General features: G+C 52.7%; 1 protein-coding gene across 1 annotated transcript; it reads left to right on the top strand.

Annotated features, from left to right (window-relative positions):
- The first annotated feature begins 4500 nt into the window (after positions 1 to 4500).
- HMOX1 (heme oxygenase 1) lies at positions 4501 to 11795 on the top strand. Its single transcript, XM_081059307.1, has 5 exons — positions 4501 to 4722; positions 5888 to 6008; positions 8102 to 8593; positions 9881 to 9980; positions 11068 to 11795. Exons 1-5 carry the CDS (start codon positions 4700 to 4702, stop codon positions 11196 to 11198), a joined length of 867 nt encoding a protein of 288 aa, XP_080915433.1. The 5' UTR covers positions 4501 to 4699; the 3' UTR covers positions 11199 to 11795.
- The last annotated feature ends 1643 nt before the right edge of the window (positions 11796 to 13438 follow it).

The following is a 13438-nucleotide window of genomic DNA, read 5'->3' as shown; positions in this document are numbered from 1 at the left end:
GCCTTTAAAATATGGATGTCCTAGGTCGCTTCTCACCCCATCCTGTCCCAGCCACCATCACCTCTCCCCTGATTACTGCAGTCGGTGGCCTTCTTCAGTCCAGTCTCACCATTGATCCCAGCAAAACCGAAGTGAGGTCCTGTCACTCCTCTGCTGCAAACCCCGCAGTGTCTCCTGCTCACAAAATGTCGTTGCAGCATGCGGGCTCTGTCTGTCTCACCCTGCTTTGTTCCGCCTGACCCCTCCCTCTCTCTGCTTCAGTCACACTGACCTCCACGCTGCTGCTTGTCCATGCCACGTCTGTCCCACCTGGGGGCCTTGAGTTGTCCTTGATTTGGGGGGGCCTATTCCCTGCTGCCCAAAACAAGGCTCCTGAGTGTGCCTGCTGTCAAGGTGGGCTTCTAGCTTCTCCAGCGTTATCTCCAGTGCTGATACAAAATGGCCCATTCCAAGCTGCTTAAGCATTGACTGAAAGGAAAGCCCAGAGGCTGGTGGGTTCTCTGACAGACTAAAGCTTAACAAGGGAGTGGCAGGCATTGTGCTGGGAGACGGCAGAGAGGAGCCACTGAGGGCGAGCCTCCCAGGGTCTCTCTATCCATCCCTCTCTCCTGCTTCCCAGAGCTGAGGCTGTGCCCTGGGTATGAGGAAGACAGGCCTTGAGGGAGGCTGTGTCCTTTCCTATTGCTGTCATGACATTCCACCAGCACTGTTGGTTAAAACACACATTTATTCTCTGGATTCTGGAGGTCCGATGTCCTAAAAGTGGGCTGCATTTCTTCTGGAGTCCTAAGGACGATCCACTTCCTCACCTTCTCTAGCTACTGAGGCCACTTGCTTTCCTTGGCTCGTGGCCCCTAACTTCATCTTGAAAGCAGGCATCTTCCAGTCCTCTGTCCTGCTTCTCTGTAACACCCCATCTATATCTGTAACTCCGCAGCCTCCCCCCTTACAAGGACTTTTGTGATTACATTAGGCCCAAACGGACAATCCGGGATAATCTCCCTATCTCAAGATCCTTAATCACATCCGAAAAATCCCTTTTGCCATGTAAAGTAACATATTCACAGGTTCTGGGGATTAAGATGTAGACATCCTTGGGGGGCTCTTAGCAGACCACAGCAGGAGAAAGAATACCGTGTGGATCATTCCTGTTGCTTGAGGACAGGGCAGAGGAAGTCAGGAAACTGACTCAGCATGGGGAAAAGCTGCAAGCTCAACAGTGGGGCAGAGAGAACCAGACCAACTCTGACCGGCCTCCTCTGCCCTGAGGTTGTCTTTGGGTGGGGGTGGGGTGGAGGGTGGAGTCTGTTCTAGCCAAGTTGGGGGCTCCCAGTTGGAATGAGGAGCAAGCCTGGACTGGGGCCAGGAACACTTGGTTGCTGAAGGCTCTGTGTCCAATGGAGGCGCAGCCTGGGCAAGTCACTCTCCTCTTGGCGTCTCTGCTCCCCCATGTTAAATAAGAAGGGGTCAGATCACATGAGTTTACCTTCTGGGGTTCCTGAATTGGCAGTCTCTGGAGCTGCTGATGGGGAATTTTCAGGCCTTCCCACTCTTATCTCCTAACCTAGAGGACAGACTGGCCCCTCAGTGAGAGGGCTTGTGTGTGGGGATCAGGAGGACGGGCTACGGCGCCGCAGTGCCATGGTTTGAGTCCTGGCTCTGCCGTCACTAGCTGTGACTTGGGAAAACTACTTAATCTCTCTGGGCTTCAGTGTTTATGTGGACAATATGGAGATTAAAGTGATTGATACTTTGCAGGGCTGTTGTTAGGATTAAACGAGATATTCTGCACACAGTAGGTGCTTAGTAAAGGTTGGCTACAATTGCAATTTGTAATTGTGGCTTGGTTCCAGCCCTTTCCGGCCTAGCAATGTTACCATTTTTACCAGAAAGAGATCTGTGGAATCCATTCATTCATTCATTCATTCATTCATTCATTCATTCATCCAGTACTGATTGTCTGCTACCTGCCAGGAACGGTCCCAGACTCTGGAGATTTACACAACAAAGCAGACCAGGTCTCTGCCTTCCTAGATCTTCCATTCTAATGAGGCCACTGGTTCCTAATAGTACTCATTTCTAGAAAGTTCTTGGCAACTGTTTTTGAAATCATCTAGCAGCACCAGTTCTGACTAGCAAAACCAGCCGTTCCAAGACAACCTTGGAGGTGCTGTCTGGACCTTAGTGGGAATAACTATGTGCCTTTGTATTGTCTCACCCCCTGCTGCATTCTGAGAAGTTTTGAAGTTTTGAAATCTTTGAACCAGACTACCTGGAACCCTTATCTTAATCCCTCTGCCTCTGTTTCCTCGTTTGTAAAATGGGAATAATGGTAGTACCAAATCTTATGGAGATATGAGGATTAAATGAATTAATGCATATGTTCAGTGTAGTATCTGGCACACAGTAACTGCTCAGTGAATATTAGCTATTAGTATTTGTCTTGGTATAGAATTAACCCCTGGTCATCTGCAGAATGTAAAAACATTTATGAGACTACAAGAGTAAGAAAAGATTTATTGAAAGTCAGAGAGACAGTTCTGGCAAAGGGAAGTTTTGCCCAATAGGGACAGCTGCCCTGATGAGAAGGAGTGCTCGGGTTTTATATTTTTCTAAGCAGGATGTAGGGTGCTTGTCAGCTTGCGGGGGGTGAGCAGGGGGTGCCATTACAATTGTCTTCTCCTGGGAACTGTCCTGTTCCCATCTATGATGGATGTCAGCTTGCAGGGGGTTGCTGTTGCGATTGGGAACTGTTCTGTTCCCGCCTACCCTCTTTCCCTGAAAATAAGACCTAAGCAGACAATCAGCTCTAATGCATCTTTTGGAGCAAACATTAATATGAGACCTGGTATTATTATATTATGTTATGTTATGTTATGTTATGTTATATTATATTATATTACTGAGTCTCATAGTAAAATAAGACCAGGTCTCGTTAATTTTTGCTCCACAGACACATTAGAGCTGATTTTCCGGCTAGGTCTTATTTTTGGAGAAACACGGTATGATGTATGTAAGGTGCTTGTCAGCCTGCAGTGCTAGCCCGGGGATTCAGAGCCAAGCGGTTAATGTTTAAGCTCATTCCTGCCAGGTTACAAGCTTGCTCCTGTTAACTCTTTGCCCATCCCATCTTGCCAGCTCACAAGCCCACTCCTGTTAACTCTTCACTTGTCTCAACAGTATTGTTATTGTTCACAGAAACAGAAGGTGGCTATATGGTTTATAGCAAGGGCTATAACCCTTCTATCTGGAAAGCTCAGCAGCCCCCAGGTTGCTACATAACCTGGTGGCTGACACTCAGGTCTAAGTGATCTTAGAAGAGGACGGATCATGGGACAGAACTCTGACCTTGGATAGGATGGACCCACTGCCCACCTGTACCTGCCTGGTTCCCCCAGACTCTCTCCAAGGATCAGAGACTCCTGATGTGCTTGGGTGGAAGGGTCCACAGGACTCAGCCACCTCAGTTCCCCAACTGGGGAATCCATACTTGACAGTCCACCTCAATCCTATACTTGCGTTCTTTTAGAGGTGGGCACTTGCTCCCTGAATTTCCAAAGAACGGTCCTTGTAACGAGACAAAGTCACCTTTTCTTTCTTTCTTTCCTTTTTTTTTTTTTTTAATTGATAATCCAGAAGTGTGGCATTGGGAAGGGACTCTAGGAATCATCCAGTTCATTTGTTTTGTCATCTGGGCCTACCCAGTAACCTGCTTTTGCAGTCCTAAGCGAGCAGTCTCATGTAGAACTAATTCAGATCAGCAAGGGCCAGCTCTGTTCCAGGCCTGAAGTGGGTGCTGGGCATGAGTCAGACCTGCCCAGCCCTGGAAGAGCACCCTACATATTAAGCTGGGAGGGAGTTTAGGTGACAAGCATCTGTCCCTGGCAAGTTGTGAACCAAGTGCTAAGAGAGACTGGGGGAGGAAGGCAGAGACAGGGACTCACCCAGAGTTTGGGTCCCAGTTTCCTGCTCTGTGTGTGACCCTGGGCATGCCATTTCACCCGCCCCTCCCAGCCTCAGTTTTCCTGTCTGTAAAATGGGAGTCATCTACTCCACGGGGTAGTTGTACAGATGAACCATGAAAACACTATAGCCTCTAGCACTTAGTAGAGACTATAAGCCGCATGCTCCAAACACAAGTCCTAATCCTACATTTGAAAGGAGTGTGAGGAGGCAGGCTGTCAGCTGAAGGTCCTGGAGGAGGTGACTTTTAGGGTGCAGGCTGGGCACCCTGGGTGTCTACAGGCTGGGGCTGGATGGGGTAAGTCCCTGTGTTGCCCACCAGCCTCCAGCTCTGAGAAGCGCTGCCTCCCAGCTCTCTGGAACTCTCGGGTGCTCCAAGTGTCATCACTGGGTGGGGGGTGGGGGGTTCTGGAAGGGGACACATCACACAGCAGCTCAGATTTCCAGAAGAGATTATTTATTTATTTATTTATGCACGTCGTTTAAAAGGCTTTGTTTTCCGAGGCTCATGTGACCGCCCCCCCTCCTCCCCCGCAGGCGGGGCGCCGGCTCACGCGGGTGTTGCAACTTCTGGTCAGAAAATTTGGATCAGCTGTTGGGCGCGGGCACGTGATCCGCCCCGGAGATAAATTGACGGGGCGGCAGGGCTCGGCAGTCACTCGTCTGCCTCTTTCCTCGATTGTGGACGTCCGAGTGAGCCCCGGAGCCCGCACCCAGCAAGCCTAGCACCGGCAGGATGGAGAGCCCGCTTCTCGACAGGCAAGCCCCGGGCGCTGGGGCAGGGGGACGCCGGGCGACGGGCAGGGCAGCCCCGGCCGTTCCTTCCCGACCGACCCAGACAGAGGCGGGAAGCGACGTCGCTCAACAGCCAGTCGCCTGGGCTTGGGAGGAAGGAGGAGCTGGATTCCAGTGTTGTCTGTGCTCCTGGGGTAATTAGAGGGATGCAAGGTGGTTTACATGCCGGACACCTTGACTCGGGGGGTGGGGTGACCCCTGGGAGGGTCGCTATGGTATCCAACTTTGTTTTGGGGCGTATTGGACGTTTCCGTGTGCTTGGAGGTGCTCTCTGCTTAATCTAAGATCCTTTGGGCTGCTGGAGCCTGGATGAGAGTGTGTGGTTCTCTTACCAGAGCCCACTCTTGGCCGAGTCCAGCTTTCATTAGCTGTCAAGACTTCACCGTGGTTACTGGGTCCCCATTTTCCAGAGACGGGAGGCTGCAAGTGCAGGATTCCTGGCTAACTGGTGTCAGCTGGGGTGTGAACTTTGGTCATCTGGCATGTCCAAGTCTGGTCCCCTCCCCTTCTCCCAAGAATTTGGCCCGCATGTATAGAACAGGGGATGATGTTTCTGGAAGGGGCGTGGGAGAGAAAGGAGGAGATACGACAATTCTGTGAGATGCCCATCAGGGTATATGACAGAAATACTTCCAGAAAGAAACGTTTTCTTTGAGTAAAGCAGAGCTGTAGTCAGGCTTTTTAACCCAAATGCTTTTGTGATGAGCGTAACAGTATAAAGGGTCATGAAGTTTGTACCTGAAATCTCAACAAAATAAATGAATTAAACCTTGGCTCTAAAAGCCCATCAACACAACATTGAATTTGAATGCTCACCCTGCCCACTGCGGCTTCTCCCTGGGTTGTGCTGCTTCCTACTTCCCTCTGTGGAGAATAACTCATGTCAGGATTTCCCGGTTAATTTGGGGACTATATTACATAGTGTGTTAGTGACTGAAGAGTGTTGATGGGACTGCAGTGAAGTCTGGGAATGTGGCCTGCGTATTACTAGATGGGAGGCTGGACGATTTGTGATAAAACGGAAATCTTTTGAAGGCTTGCCAACAGCGGCCCCCTCAGGGGCTCCGTGTTGGGAAGAACCCTGCTGACAGTCACCTGCTTGCTCACCCTTCCTCCCCACCCTCTGCAGCATGCCCCAGGATTTGTCAGAAGCCCTGAAGGAGGCCACCAAGGAGGTGCACACCCAGGCGGAGAACGCTGAGTTCATGAGGAACTTTCAGAAGGGCCAGGTGACCCGAAAAGGCTTTAAGGTATGTGGCCTGGTGGGAGCCCTGGGGGGGTGTTTGACGAATTTGGGTGTGCCCAAGGCCCAGGCCAGTGGTTTCTGTGGGGACTGGGACCAGGGATGCTGAGGGACAAGATGGGCATGTCTGAGAAATCATTGTACAGATGATGCCATCGAGGCCCAGAGAGGGGAGGTGACTTACCTAAGGTCACACAGCTAGTTCACGGCCTGCTATACAGTATTGTGGAGGGACTGGGGCAGCAGTGCTGTGAACTGAGCACCTATTCCATACCGGGCGTTTTACACACTTGAAATGTAATTTGTGCTTCAACCCTGATAAGCAAGAGGAGGGAGGGAAGGCTCAGAGAGGTTAAGTAACAAATGGAAGGTCACACCACCACTAAGTAAATGGGAAAGGCTGAAGTCAAGCCAAGGCTGGTCTCATTTCAGAGCTTGTCCTTCTGACTTAATTCTAATCTGCCTCTGAAGGCAAGGGGTAGTATGGATTTGAGCCCTAGCCACAACCATTTCCTAACAGTAAGACTGGACACACCTCATCTAACCTCCCTGAGGCATCTTTCCTTCATTGTGAAGTGGGATTTCAACAGCAGCGTTTTCTTAAGCACACTCTTTAAGCTAGGCACAGACTTTGCTATTTCCTAGCACTGTTGTGAAATTCATGCAAATAGAAGGGAAGCACTTGACAAAGAACCAGACAAGTGTCTGGCATGAGGCAAGGCTTGTTCAGATCGAATGGGAGGGAGGGTGGGGGAGGAGAGCTGTATCCCACCCCTCCTAACACCCCTCCCTTTTGCAAACTGGGTCCTCCTTACTTCTAACTTGAGAGGTGCTCCAGTGAAGGGAGATTTAAGGTGCAGCTCTGAGGTGGGAGGAGAGGGGGTGGGGCCCCTGGCTACCTCCTGTGGGTGCTGGATCTAACCCTTGCTCCCTCTTCCTCATTCTCCCTCCCTGCCCTCAAAAAGGTGACCTACACCCAGTTGCCGCAATGTGACCTCTGGAATATCCCATCCCCAGCCACCTTAGATTTGGATCTTGCCTCTAAGCCACTAATTTCAAAGTGTACACAGAGGTCTGTGAGAGGACCTCTGTGAGAGGACCCAGTGCTTACTTAGATTATGCTGAAGGAGGTGGCATTTGTCCCCACGGCCTCTGATTTGAGTGCTGAGTGCCAGGTTGCGCCCAGTGCTTCTTTCCCTGTGTCATCCTGACTGACCCTCACGCCAGCCCCGTTTAGAACGTGGTCAGATGATAGTCAGGGGAGGGAGCGAAGGCGTGACTTGCACAGAGTCACTCACTCCTCAGATCGCCCAGAGAGGGTAAGTGGCTCACCTGCGGTCACACAGTTGCCGACTGGCTGAGCGGAGATTAGATCAGGTTGGTCACACGCAAAAGCCCTGGTTGTTCTGGACCAGGCTGCCTGGCTTTCTGCCCCATTGAGAAATGGGGCTGCTGTGAAGGTTTCAGATTCAGAAATAACCTGAAAACCTCAAGTGGAACTTTGTCCTCCTTCACACTCAAACGAGAGTGTTAATGTGTAACAGGAGTCCCTTGAGCCAAGGTGCACGGCGCCTGACCCCCCAGCGCTGCGTCCAGAGGCTGCAGAGTTCAGAGTGGGCCTCTAAGAAGGAGAGTTGGGCCCTGCTGCCGTCATCGGAGGTCAAATGCCAGAGGCACCCGGTCTCCTGTCAGCACTTTCCTCCAGGCCTCCCCCTGCTCCAGAGCTGTGATGGCTCCCTAGCAACGCCTGGGCTTGACTCCAGTTTCATTTCTGACTAGCTGTACAAGCTCAGCATCTCTCACCCTCTCTGAGCCTTGGTTTGCTTTTCTGTAACATGGCGACAGCGGCTCTGTTGGGTTTTTATGAGGATTACGGCCACATGCTTTTTACTCAGAGGGGGAAAAGGGCTTGGGGCTCAAAGTACACACTGGAGTTTTTCTCATGTGACACTCCTCCAGCTGCTGTGGAGAGGATTGGAGGGCTAGCAGGAGGGGGGAGCCCCCGAGGGCCTCTGTGATGGTGGCAGTGAAGGGGCTGGACAGGGGTTCTTGTACTCTGTGTACTCTGCTGGAGGCCTGACCTGCTCGCTCTGCTTTCAGCTGGTGATAGCCTCCCTGTTCCACATCTACGAGGCCCTGGAGGAGGAGATTGAGCGCAACAAGGAGAATCCAGTCTTCACCCCCCTTTACTTCCCGGAAGAGCTGCACCGGAGGGCTGCCCTGGAGCAGGACTTGGCCTTCTGGTACGGGCCCCGCTGGCAGGAGGCCATCCCCTACACACCGGCCATGAGGCGCTATGTGCAGCGACTCCACGAGGTGGGGCGCACAGAGCCCGAGCTGCTGGTGGCCCACGCCTACACCCGCTACCTGGGCGACCTGTCTGGGGGCCAGGTCCTCAAGAAGATTTCTCAGAAGGCCCTGGATCTGCCCAGCTCTGGCGAGGGCCTGGCCTTCTTCACCTTCCCCAACATCGCCAGTGCCACCAAGTTTAAGCAGCTCTACCGCTCCCGCATGAACTCTCTGGAGATGACCCCCAAGGTCAGGCAGAGGGTCATCGAAGAAGCTAAGACTGCGTTCCTGCTCAACATTCAGGTGAGGGTCTGGCAGCCCAGGCCGCTGCCGCCACCTCCCCCAGCTGCTTCTCTACGGGACATTTCTCTTATAGCAGGGAAGGGGGTCGGGGACTTATGGTCAAGTGCAGAGACACGGGAGCCAGGGTTTTAGTTCTGCCACCTAGTGGCTGGGGGTCTTGGGCAAATCCTTTAATCCCTCTGTACCTCGGTTTCCCCATCTGTAAAATGGGGATAGAATCGTATATACATCTTAGAGATCTTGTGAGGGTTAAGTGGGTTTATACCAGTAAAGTCCCCATAGCAGGGCCTGGTACGGGGTCAGTCCTCTAATGTTAGCTACTGTCCTTAAGGGGTGTGAACGCCACAGTTGTAGCACTCGGTGACAACATTCTGTGACGACACTCAAGCTGTGTGTGTACTTGTGTCTGGCCAGATTGGCCCTGCAGGGGTTACAGGTGGCACAGATGTGGCCTCTGCCCTCCAGGGCCTCTCAGCCCAGCCAGGGAGGAGGGAATGCATCTTTCTACAAGTACCTCAAGCCCAGGGGGAAGGTGGGCATTGAGAAAGCCTAGAAGGATGAGTTCTTGGGCAGAGCTGGGGGAGGGTGTCCTGAGTGGGGGGTGAGGTTCCTTCTAACCCACATGTTGTAGAACCCGTTGCTCTCCCCCCACCTGGAGGCGCTATGGAAACTGGGGCAGCCACTCATGGCCTCCTGGCTCCCTGCTCCCAGCCTGGGGCCTTGGGAGACACTGGTCTAAGCGTTTGTTATGGGACGACACCCCTCCCTTGCAGTTCCCTAAACAACAAACCAAACCTGGTCAATCTTCCAAGAAAATCTGTGCCTCTGAGGGACTGGGAGCCAGAGCCCGACTGGCTGGCTGGCTCTTGCCTCCTGGTGAGCCTTGGTCCAGGCGCGTAACCCTCTGGTAGCTACTGCTCCCTCATTGCAAACCTCCGCTAATAAACACCGTGAAACACACTTTCCAAGGATGACTCTCACAAAGAAAATTGGTGAAGAAAGCAGGGTGCAGAAAGCTGCATAGACTTGGGTGGGACACAGGAAAAGGCCATGAATGGTGACAGTGAGCCCTAAATTCAGGGTGGGTGTTACTGGGGAGCATCTGGGGATCGCAGGCAGGCGACTCCAATGTACGTGTAACATCTCTCTTAAGCCGGGTCAAAGGATACACGAACGTTCAATTGTAAGATGATTCTGTTATGTCCTAAATATTTTAAAACCAACTTCAGATCCCACCGTTAGCTGGAGCCTAGTGCCATCTCTCACTGTGTGTCTTCTGTCTTCTAGCTGTTCGAGGAGTTGCAGGAGTGGCTGACCCGGAAAGTTGAGGACCAGAGCACCTCGCAGGAGACAGGGCTTCGCCAGCGGGCGGGCAGCAGGGTGCAAGGTGAGGGCCTCTGGGGAGCAGCGTTTCCTCTGGGCTCTGTTGGGGGGTCGTATATGGCCCAGCATTCTGACTCCAGTATCTTTTAACTCTCCTGTCTTCTGAATGTTTTAAATGAGAAGTGGGGTGCAGGCAAAAGGGCATGGGGTTTCAACCTCCAGTGTGTGAGTCTGGGCACCTCTCCCTACCTCAGTTTTCCCAATTCCCAAACCAAGGGAGGTTGAGCTAGTTCTAGTTCATTGGCTCAAAAGTAGAGACTCACAGAGAAGACCCTGGGAAGTCAGGGGCAAAGTCCTCTTAATTTAGGTTCCTTTTGGGGCCCTTTAAAGGTTCTTGAACAGAGAGTTCTGATGCAAGGCAGGGCTGGGACTGTTTCTAACTGTTACATCTCTGTGGGACGCTTCCTAGGGAGACACACAGCCTCTGGGTCTTGTTGCGTTAGGCCCTCCCTCATGTGCTTCAGAGTTATTCAGAGGCTGTGTCTGCTGAGAAAATATCTGGGAAACGTCCCGAGAGACCCAAATGCTCCACAAAATGGACATCCACAGAACCTGACACATGCGTGGCGGGAGTGTGGCTTTGGGAATGGGTGTAGTGGAGAGGTGAAGCTCACTGCCTGCTTGGCAGCTTCCATGAAGCCTTCTTGGCTCGTGGTTCCACCCTGACCCCCTGCCTTGTGGCTTTTCCACATGTGCCAGGACCATGTGGACCCCTCTATTGGTGGGATTGTGCCTCCGTGTGTTGGAATGTGGCCGGTCCTGGTAGGACTGGCTACCTGGTGGGGTGAGGCGTAGTTGCCCTAATGGCACCAGTTCTCAAAGTGTGGTCCCCTGGAGAGCCCCTGGAGGGCATGGTCTCACAAGGTGGGCTGGCTGAAAAGTGAGGAATAGACAGCTTGGAGAAATAGTAAGCTCCTTGTCTTTGGAGGTATTCAAGCAGTGGCTCGAGGGCTACCTGTTTGTGCTGTAGTAGAATCCTGGCATTGAGTGGGACTGTACTAGAGACTGCTCAGGCCCTTGTGCTGTGTCTTTCTGTGACATCGGACATTTCTGCATCTGTGTGGTTGACACTGATCCCCTTTCTCTTTCAGACGCTACTCCCATCGAGACCCCCAGAGGGAAGTCCCAGCTCAATGTCCTCTCCCAGTCACCACTAGTCCGATGGGTCCTCACACTCAGTTTTCTGGTGGCAACGGTTGCCATGGGGCTTTATGCCATGTGAATGCACGCGTGTTGGCTCCTGGGGCCATGAACTCTGTCCAGCGGAGGACCCTCTTTCTAGAGGGAACATCTCAGCTGGCTTCCTTCCCTTGGGCATGGGGGGCTGTCAGCACCCCCACCCTCCTTCCCTCTCTGGAAAGGAAGAAGGATACTTAGGTGTCTTCCCAACCAAAAGCAGATCCAGCCAATGACCTGAACTTCCAGAGAGGGATGAGGGGTCCTGCCCAGCCCGCAGAACAATCCCCTCCCCTACTCCTGCAGCAGAGCCCAGAAGTAGCCAGAAGTAGCCGCTGTCCTGAAGCTCCAAAGGCCCTGGGGTCACGGTCTCCTTGTTGACTTGCCATGGACGCTTTCCTCATGGGCCATGGCAATTTTCATATAAATGTGGAAAGATGTTGTGTCTTGTGTTTGTCTTGTTTTTGTTGAAGCCACTTTTGGTTCCCAGCTCAGCCTGAACTGTGGTGGCACTTTGTTGTGTTCTGTGTTTTTTTTTTTTACAGCAGGGTCAGGGTGGTTGGGGTGGGGGGGGTGTTTTTAACAGCACTGTGGCCTTGGTCCCTAATTTGTATGTGAAATAATAAACTACATTGCCTGATATAACTTGGAAGTGTTTTCCTTGGGCTCTTACGTTGGGGAACCGACCTTTTCCTCACTTGCTTCTTGAATGTCTGGTGGGGAGAAAGGGTGAAGGTGTGGGTGGCAGGAGCCTGTTTTAGATGTTGTGTTCTGTTCTGAGAATGGGGGGTGAGCTTTAAGTAGTTGGTGGGTGAATCTTTGTGGTGAGCCCTGCTGGACGCAAGCCTCACCTTTACAGAGGACAGGTTTGCCTGGTTAGGCTGCAATTTTCAGATTCTGGGATAAAAGTTGAGTCTTGTCCAGTGAATCTTAGGGACTCGCGAGAGACCCCTGGGTTCAAGACCCTGCTACTCGGCTTTGTCGCTGCTCCTCTCTGCCTGCAGAGAGGTTAGTTACGACCCCTCTGGGGGATCAGTGGTGTCACCTGTGACAAATACAGTGAGACCTACCTCACCTGCCTGTCTTGAGAAGCAAATGAGACGCATGTAAAATGCCAACATTGCACACTAGCCCCTATTAGGAAAACGAGGGAGGTCGGGGTTTTGGGATTCTTGTACTGGGAGTCCCCTCACCCATCTCACGTGGTCCTCACAGCACCACTCTGAGGGGCGGGAAGGATTTCCCCCAGGTCTGTTCAGCTCTGTAACCCACGCCTTTCCCTTAACTCCTGAAAGCCATTAGCGTATTTAACGTGCAGGGTCCCAATCCGAGAAAACGGAAGTCCCTCGCTGAAGGTGTCTTGAGGGGCACAGGGGACAGGCCTTTCCTTAGACAACCAGTAGGGGAGGCCCGGGAGTCAGGACGTCCTTTGTCCCCGGCCCTGGTTTTGTCACTACGTCTGGAACCTCGGACAAGTCACTTCAAGTCTCCTTTATTCCTTGACAAAATGAGAACGCTACACCCACTCCAGGGGTGTCCGAGCACCAGTCGGTGGATGGGGGCAAAGTCGGCACCCACCGGAGAGGTTCTGATTCTGGAACCCGGGGCCACTCTGCACCCGCCTCCCCCAGGCCCCTGGGCGCTTCTGGACGGCGGCCAGGCAGCAGGCGTCACCGTGGAGAGACGGCGCGTGCGCCACCAGCAGCCTTCAAACAGCAGCCACAGCTCTGCCACCTCGGGCCCCGTTCCGTGTCCTGTGAAAGGGGCGCGACATTCACTGTGGCGCAGGAGGGAGACGGGGGGGCGGGGCGGGAGGGGAACCGCCTGGCTTCTGCTCGCGGGAAGACGGCCCCACAGTTCGCGTGCTGTCCACACCGTGGAAAACGGAATCGCTGCGCAGCAGGACGGATGAAACCTGTCTCCCCGGAGGGACCTGCGTGCAGGGTAACGAGAAACGCGGTCCACAGTCATCCGGCACCTGTGTGCACGGTGCAAACCCCCGGCGCACGTGCAAATATGTTTGCAAACACGTTTGCGCGCGTGTGGCCGACAACAGAGCTCTTCCAGGTCACTGCGCGCAGGCGGGGAGAAATCAGGAAAACGAAAAAAATAATAAAATAAAATAAAATTAAAAAAATAAAAAAAAAGAAAACGATGCACTCCGGGTTGCTGCTTGAGAATGCGGCGCGCTTTGCCCAATATTCCCATGTTTTCAAGCTAAGTTGGGAACCCGGTCGTGAGTTTTCGCAAAGTTGAAGCATTTCCAAGTAATCTAAAATCGACAAT

The sequence above is a fragment of the Rhinolophus hipposideros genome (assembly GCF_964194185.1).
Source record: "Rhinolophus hipposideros genome assembly, chromosome: 9".
NCBI classification, from domain to species: domain Eukaryota; kingdom Metazoa; phylum Chordata; class Mammalia; order Chiroptera; family Rhinolophidae; genus Rhinolophus; species Rhinolophus hipposideros.
This window is presented reverse-complemented; position numbering and strand designations above follow the sequence as displayed.

Excerpts from the sequence above, each read along its gene's own strand:
- HMOX1 (XM_081059307.1), top strand. The coding sequence starts at position 4,700 with ATGGAGAGCCCGCTTCTCGACAG. Across the intron at positions 8,594-9,880 it reads CGTTCCTGCTCAACATTCAG|CTGTTCGAGGAGTTGCAGGA; the intron begins GTGAGGGTCTGG and ends TCTGTCTTCTAG. Across the intron at positions 9,981-11,067 it reads GGCGGGCAGCAGGGTGCAAG|ACGCTACTCCCATCGAGACC; the intron begins GTGAGGGCCTCT and ends TTTCTCTTTCAG.